Genomic DNA, 8,444 nt, shown 5'->3' with positions numbered 1-8,444 from the left:
CAGCAATACATGCTCCTAGGACTGGTGCATTGTGGGTGCACGTGTGTGTGTGCACGCGCACACATGTGCCACCTTCTATTCTTAAGGGTAAAAAGGTGCAGTTGACCACTTCAGACAGTGCAACCCCATCTTCAGCCCTGCAGAAGAACTTGGAAGATGCGGCTTTACCTGAAAATCTTGAATGGTTCTTCTTGAGGGGCCATGGAGAACAGCTTCTGGAGGGCAGCTCTCCCTCTGCATTAGGAGTTGATGAACCTAGAAGGGAAACTTCCTGCTACAATAACACAGCAAGGCAATGTGATGAACACTTTTATTTACAAATATAATTAAAAGCTCTGACAGTTATCATGCTCTTCCTTGGAACCTGAAAAATGTTTTGTTTTTTAAAGTGCATGCAAAAGAAGTAAAGCCTTTTTTTTTTCATCATTTTTTATTGTAAGAAAATACACAGTTTGAAAGTGTGAATAATGCAATATTTATGACCAAGATATGGGACTTAGGGAGGGGCAGGGAAATAAAGAAAAAAGATCAAGATGATCTGATTGAGAGACAGTGTTGAACTCCAAATACTGAATTGGAAAAGGAGGGAGGTGGGGAGGACTGGGAGGAGGGAGTAAAAAAATTTGATCAGAGAAACAGTTAAAATACAATATGAAAATAAGTAATACCTCTCCTTAAATTCCTTCTATACACAAAATACACGATTTGCCAAAGCCCAATTTGTGCTACTGGGATTCTGTGAGCTCCTTAAGTGTATTCACATCCTCTGCAACAGCAGAAAATGATTATGATACAATCAGAATATGCTCAAGACAAGTTAAACTCTTGCCAGCAGGTTCTTAAAAATCACAAGATCTCTTCACCCCACCCACCCCCCATTCCCCAAAAAAGTATTAATATGTCACCACTGATATGTACATCACAATTAGTTTCTGTAAAATGTATCAAATTTTCAATCTTTAATAAAACTTTGTTTTTTTTTTAATTCCTGATGAATAAATACCAAAAAAATAAAATAAAATAAAATAATGCAGCAGCTAGTTAAGGTGTAAGGCTGCGGATATTGTGTCTCTCTCCCCCTTGGCATTTATTATTATTATTATTATTTTTTTTTGCTTTACTTTCACAGATTGGTGGTAATGAGTGATTGCTTAAAGCAATATACATCCACTTTTTTGTTGTTGTTGGTTTATTGGTTTTGTTAAAACTGTCTCCAAAGTTTTCACTGAAACATTTTGAATCACATCGATACTGTGACGTGTACTATGAATAGAAGAGATGGCCAGGTTTCAGCCAGCACTGAAAATTGACACGGGAGGGGGGAGGAAGGGGGCCCCTGATGGAGTAAGAATAAACAGGCACTAGTCCGACACGATGTCAGTAAGAGTAAGAGAGAGAGAGAGAGTGAGAGCAACGCCCGTTAAAATGGGGAATGTGGTTTTGCAGGGTCTGAATTTTTTGTTTTCTTTCTTTCTTATTTTTTTTTCTGTAAATGGCAAAAAAATTTAATCTCATCTATAGTCCTCCTTAGGAAAATCTAATGTAACCAAATTCCCAAATCCCATTCTGAGGCTCTCCATGTCAAAAGTTTCAATCTCTCGCTCTTGCCTTTCCAATAGGTACTTTATTCTCTCGCTGCGTTCCTTCTGAAGGGCAGCCAGCTCTTCTTCAATCTGAAATAAGCACAATGAACAGTTCTTAATGGAAAGGAGTTCCCAACAGGCATATATATATACACATAACATGCACACAGATGACACACGCAGGAACTAAGAGTAAACTAGTCTGGGGCAGGCTGGGAGAGTCCTGTGATAAATGTTGTGTGTCTAATCCATCACATTTAAAACTTTCTCACAAGAATAAAAATGTTTGGGGCCACCTGGGGCCAGCACTGCCATTCTAGCAAGCCAAGCAGCTGGGCCGATCTAGGTCACTGTCCTGTCTCAGCAGGAGATGGCTCGGGAGAAGCTAAAAGACACTCAAGCACAATTAAGCTGTGCTGCTTTCCCAGAGAGAGCCCAAAGCCCCCTGGGTCATTAGCAATTTAGTTCTAGAGCAGGAAAATAGTCTCTCACGTTGATCTCTGGGAACTACCAGAAGAAAGCACGAATAACTGGTTAAGCAAATACATGCTTAACAGCTCTGAGATGCTTTATGACATCTTTTCTACTTCATATTCCTCAGCAATATCTAAGGCAATGAATATTTCAATTCTGATAACATTTATTATGTATGGCAATATCAGCCTCTCTTCATTTTAATTTTTTTTAAAGAGCCCTGCTGGTGATTTCTTTTGGTTTAGAAATAGCTGAGAATAAAAACCAAATCTGTATTTGGCCTCACGACATTTAGGGGCCACGCTATCAACTCACAGTACCTTTCATACGTCAGATCAACTACCCAGTAACCCGTGAAGGTGGAAGGTTCCCGAGCAGAGTAATATAATAGAGAGAACTTAGGCTGTGGGATCAGATTTATGCAAGTAACTTAATTAAGCCTTTTGAGCCTCAGTGTCCTGTCTGTGGAATGGGGACTATGCCTACCTCTCAGGGCACTAGGATTATCAAAGCAGGTATGAGTGGAACAGCGCCTTTGTTAAATCGCCCGGTACACAGGCAGAGCCACGCCCGTCCTCTACCCAGCGGTACAGGACCCTTGACAACACGCTCATACCTTCTGCTCAAGATGTGCTCTGCGCAGAGACACCCTCTGCTCTAGCTTCTGGAGCTCACGTTCATGCTGTGCCTCTGTCTGCATCTTGATTTTGCTCTGGTAGGCATTGAGCAGCTCCATTTCTTGCTGGAGCTGTAGCCTCAAGGCCTGGCATTCTGCTTCTTGAGCCTCATCTAGCCGTAACTGCGGGCACAGAAGACATACACTGTGATTCGCTCCTACCTTACAGAACTTGGTGACTACTGGAAGATGCTTCCTTGTTTGGGCTGAAACAGGTCTCTCAGAAAAACAGATGCCCGGTGGGGGGTACTTTCAGAGTTAGGAATCAAAAATAGTACATTCTGCCCAATGGGCTACAAAGTTCTAAAAACACTTCCTTTTCTTAAAACATTCTTAAGAAAACAAAAACATTCTTAAGGAAAACTGGTTTTCTTAAAACCACACTAGCAGGAGTCAGGAAGGCTCCACACTCCAGTAATTAAGCCTGTGGGCTTTGGAGGCAAACTCCTGAGCTGGAATTCCAGCCCCACCATTCACTTAGGTGTGTTACCTCGGCAAGTTAATTAACATCTCCAAGTCTCATTTTCTTCATCTCAAGAAAATAACAATAATAGTTCCTATTGTCTAAGACTGGTATGAGAATTAAATGAAAGAATTCATATAAAATCCCAGGCATAGTTCTTGATGTATACCAAAGGGTCAGTAAATAGCCGGTGTTATCACTATTTTGACTAACCATTTCCATATTTACGTATCTTTAACCCCCAAACCATTATACATTTAGATATCCTTAGCGCTAAAAAAAATGAGTCCAATCTCCATAACATTTGAGGAATACCACAGTACCATTACGCTCCTAGCAAGTAAAGTTGGTCCCTATAACATTGGCTTTACTTTATCCTTATGGCCAGCCATCTAAAACTCAAGTGGTTCAAAATTTCTTCCCCACAGAAGGTAGCCTTGATAATCTTACGGGGTGTATTCTGGTTTGAAGCAGTGAAATCCAGATAAAGTTTTTCCCTTGCTCCCTGTAGCACCTGTACTTTGTATTACACACCAGGATACTGATCCTGTGTGGGGAATGGACCAAGCCAGCCAGCAGAAATGCCAGCCTTTCAATGAGCACAGTTGAAGATTTAGGGCCATTAGCAGGACTGTGTTCAGGGATGAAGACCCTCCTGTCCCACCAGACTTGGTTTGGTCTAGATTTAGCAGGCCCTCAGTTCAGCTGGGAACTATGAGATTAGAACCCTTGAATTAGTCTGTCTACCCTGAGTATATCCGCATGTTTCCATTGAGACCACTTTGCCAAGATACCTATTCTCCACCTTAGGCTGCCTTCCCTCTTCTGTACAATTTGTGACAATAACATTTCTTAATATCTCGATAGTTATGACTTTTTGAAATGTTATTAGAATAGTTTTAGAAAGTTATTTGCATAGTGTCTTCTTTAGTGCTTTGGAGAAATATACTATGTCAAATGAACACAAAATAAATAATGGAATCGTATTTCCAAGGTACTTTCTAATAATTAGCCCTAACCAGCTTTCACTAAAATCCACTAGAGAGGATGCTGCTCTTCTCATTTCCCAATGAGAGGTGAAGGGAGAAGAGACACTAGACACAATGAACAGCCAGTCTGCAGCCGCAACAGCTTCACAGATAAATGCCAAAGGGATTACTGGCTCCCAAGGAGATTGCTATCGATTCCCTCTTGATATGGGAGGTTTCTTACCAATAAAGGGAATGAAAGTCTATTCTTTTCTACTTGGCTTGGTTAATTGTTATGAGCCCTGGCCAAGTAGGTGAGAGGCTCATTCTACAGGCAATTTAGACCACTGAAAACACCCCCATCTTCTCTTATTTCTGGCATTCTATTATTAATGTCAGTAACTGTGTTATTCTGTACCAGCTCTGACTCTAAAGAAGTGCCAGTCTAGAAATCAGGGGATATTCCAGTATTTGGTATTCATCACCCCCCAAAGTTGCACATACCAAATCCATTAAAAAGTTTTATAAAAGTATAGGTAAATATCGTGTCTGTTCCCTCTATTGGATTAAACTCAAGAAAAGGATGTGACAGAAGCAGCATAATTTAGTAGTAGTGGCCAGGCATATAGGCTTACAGGGTCTCCCCAAACAGGGTTCAAATCGTAGGTCCACCACTAGCTACGTACCACTAAGTGACCCTCTAAGTCAAGAGTTGGTACACCATGGACCAAGAGTCAAATCTGGCTTGCTGCCTATTTTTGTAAATGAAGTTTTCCTGGAACACAGACATGCTCATTCATTTATATATTATCTATGACTGCTTTTGTACTACAATAGCTGAGTTGAGTAGTTGTGACAGAGACTCTGTTGGTCCACAAAGCCTAAAATATTTACCACCTGCCCCTTTACAGAAAAAGTTTGCCAACCCTTGCCCTAAGCAAGTGACTTGACTTCAATAAACCTGTTTCCTCACAGGTAAATTAGGGTTAAAAAAGTAACTACTTCAGGGCTTCCCTGGTGGCGCAGTGGTTGAGAGTCCGCCTGCCGATGCAGGGGACACGGGTTCGTGCCCCGGTCCGGGAAGATCCCACATGCCGCGGAGTGGCTGGGCCTGTGAGCCATGGCCGCTGAGCCTGTGCGTCCGGAGCCTGTGCTCCGCAACGGGAGAGTCCACAACAGTGAGAGGCCCGCATACCGCAAAAAAAAAAAAAAAAAGTAACTACTTCAAAGGTCAAAGGGATTTCACAAAAATGAAATAACACATAAAATTCAACAGTGCCTGGCACGTGGTAAGCGGGCAGTAAAGGACTGCCGTAATTATCATCTGTACTTTTATCTCCTCCCTGCCTCAGAAGGAAGGGTTATTTCTTTCCTTTTATTCAAGAGCAATCATGAACCTATACTCCTGATCCTGTTCTCTCGCATCTTATATAACATTCATTGAGCACCTGTTGTATGCCGGGCATTGTAGCAGATGCTGAGAATACAAACATGAACAAAACCAAAATCCCATCAACCTTTATGTCCCTACCAACTCTCTCCCCTTCTCCTTACCTTTAAGCCCTGTCTGCACTCCTCATTCTGTTCCTACACCTCCCCTTCTATTGCTCACAGGAGGGTCACTGATAACCGCCCTGGAGGGGTCCTTATCTTGCCTGTCCTCCCAGCGACAGCTGATATTGTGGACTGCCCCTTCCTTCCAGAACTCTCTAGTTTTCTGAGACACCACACCCTTTCGGTTTTTCCCTCCCTCTCCTCCTTTCCACCTACTCCCTACCTTATTGGGCCATTACATGTGGGTGTTCCTCAGGACTTTGTCATGGGCACTCTTCTCCCTCTAACTGCCCTTCCTAAGGAATCTCATCTATTCCAAAGGCTTCAATTACCATGTTTATGCAAATGACTCCCACATCTACACCTCTATTTCAGCCTTCTCTTCTGAGGTCCAGGCTAGCTTATCCACTCTACACGAGGTATCTGCATCTGGATATTTCCCAGCCTCAAGCTCAACATGGTTAATATTAACTAACCATATTTCCCTTCCCACTTTCCCAATCTCCAATTCCTTTTTTACCATATAGATAAATGGCACCATCTACCATTTTGCTCAAACTAGAGACTGGGAGTCATCCTCACCATCTCATTCTCCCGTTCAGTCTGTTACTAAATGCTCCTAGTTCCACCTCCTGCCTAGCTCTCAAACTGAGTCACTTTCTGCTTCATCCTGTCCCCTCTCGAGTCTGGCCACCACTCCCTCACACCCAGGTAAAGGCAGCAACCTTATAAATGATGGCCTTACACCCACGCTTGTCATCTCCCAGGCCATTCTCCGCGTGTCTCCAGAGTGATCATTCAAAAATGCAAATTTGATGTCAGTCTCCTCCTTAATACTCTTCAATGGCTTCTCACTGCCTTTAGGATAAAGATCAAAATTCTTAAGAAGGCTTACAAGCCCCTGTATGATCTTGTCCCCGTTTACCCCTCTCATCTTATTCTCATGTTAGTTTCCTCCTCATTCTCTATATTCCAAACACAATGGACTTGAGTTCTTTAAAAGTGCAATGGTCTTTCCCATCTTTACAAATGTAGTTCCTTTTGCCTAGAATGTGCTCCCTACACTGCAGCTTAAATAATCATTGTATCTGAGAGGCCTTTCCTGACTCTCCAGACCAGCCTAGCTCTCTTGGTTTACACTCAGTGGGCACACTGCCCTTGCTCTGCTGTTACACATAGACTTCTCCAACGTCTGTTTCCTCCACTCTTCTATAGATTCCATGAAGACATGATCGATGACTGTCTTATTCACCACAGTATTCCTGGGTGCCTGGGACACAGTAGAGGCACTCAATAAATACTTATTGGATAAATGAATGAATGAATGAAATACACTGGCTCCGATCCTCAGCTAAGGGCATGTTTAAGCCTTTCCCAATTAATCGAAGACCTCTTTTAACTGTCTCTTCCTCTAGCTATAGCTCTCTTTCTCCTTTTTTTCACTGACAAGAATCTGGGGAAAGCAGTCTCACTTACAGTTTCTATCTCACTTTATAATCACGTTTTCAATCTACTTAGAATGTCTTCCATTTCCACCACTCCACGGTCTGTGACAAACAATGGACAAAGCCACTGCTGGGCCCAAATGGTTTCTCTGCAACATGTGAAATCATCAACTAGAAACTTTTGTTCTGGCTTCTGTGACATACTCTCTTTTGAGGCTCTGACCCCTGGCTATTCATCTTCTTTGGTCCACCTTCTACTCAGCCCTCAAATGTTGATGCCCACAACTCTGTCCTGAGTCCTCTTCCTCTTTAATACTATCTCCTATCCGTAGGAGATCTCAGATATTCCGAATAGCTACAACTGCCCCCATATAACAATGACTAACTTTTTGATGTTAATCCTGACACCTTGTTGAACTACAGATTTCCATCTCTGTACCTCTCTACCTAGATACCCACAGAGTTCAGATAATGAGTCAAGTATCTTCTAGACATCCATCCAAACTCACCCCTCCTTCCATTTTTCTGTCTTGGTAAAATCATGACCTGTTCCACTGTTATCAAACCTACCTCTCAAATTGGTCCCTAAGTTCTATCTATTCTACTCGTAAATATTTATCAAATCCTTCTCTCCCTTCTCACCACTTCCATTAGCATGTTCTCTCTTAGTTCATGCCTTCATTTTTTTTTTTTCCTGGACTATTATAATAGCTTCCTAACAGGTCTCCTTACCTATATTTGCCACATTACTGCCAGTATCTTTCTATAGCACACATCTGATCCTGTCACTTTCCTTCTTAAAACAGGCTTTAGCAGCTCTCTATTGCTGATAGAATAATGTCCACACTCCCAGCTTTGAGGCTCTGACCCCTGACTATCCACCAGCTGCCCGTTATACTCCTGCCATACCAACTACTCATTGTTTCTCAAACGTGCCATCCTCTTTTAGGCCTTTGAGTCTTCATATATACTGTATCGTCTGCCAGGAATAACTTTTCCATTTCTGCTTGTCTGATCAACTATTACCCTTTAAGATTCATCTCCTTGTGAAATCTTCACTGAATTACCAGGCAAGCTCCCATCCCTGGCTGCCAAGACCTTTATGACGTCTCCATTTTGGGCTCCCACAATCCTCCTCCTTGAACTTTGGGCTCATATCAAAGTTCTTTCAGTCCCCAAATGTACACTATCCATCTTTTGGAAAAGTGTGTAGGCCCTTTTCCATGGAACCTGTTTGCTTCAATAAATTCCTTCATGCTTCTTGGCTCTTGCAGGGAAGCA

At 42.2% G+C, this 8,444-nt stretch overlaps 1 protein-coding gene across 4 annotated transcripts in view; it reads right to left on the bottom strand.

Annotated features, from left to right (window-relative positions):
• Positions 1-296: 296 nt before the first annotated feature.
• TAOK3 (TAO kinase 3) overlaps positions 297-8,444 on the bottom strand; it is a 184,351-nt gene continuing 176,203 nt past the window's right edge. For all 4 annotated transcript variants that reach the window (XM_024758478.1, XM_024758477.1, XM_024758480.1 and 1 more), the window contains 2 exons: positions 2,674-2,856; positions 297-1,673 (listed from right to left, as the gene is read on the bottom strand). In XM_024758478.1, the coding sequence (XP_024614246.1) occupies positions 1,512-1,673; positions 2,674-2,856 (345 nt within the window). In that variant the 3' untranslated portion in view covers positions 297-1,511. The remainder of the gene's footprint in view (positions 1,674-2,673; positions 2,857-8,444) is intronic.

This window comes from Neophocaena asiaeorientalis, unplaced genomic scaffold, assembly GCF_003031525.2.
Source record: "Neophocaena asiaeorientalis asiaeorientalis breed wild unplaced genomic scaffold, Neophocaena_asiaeorientalis_V1.1 scaffold77, whole genome shotgun sequence".
NCBI classification, from domain to species: Eukaryota; Metazoa; Chordata; class Mammalia; order Artiodactyla; family Phocoenidae; genus Neophocaena; species Neophocaena asiaeorientalis.
The sequence above is the reverse complement of the archived record's forward strand: the minus strand, read 5'-3'. Positions and strand labels throughout refer to the sequence as shown.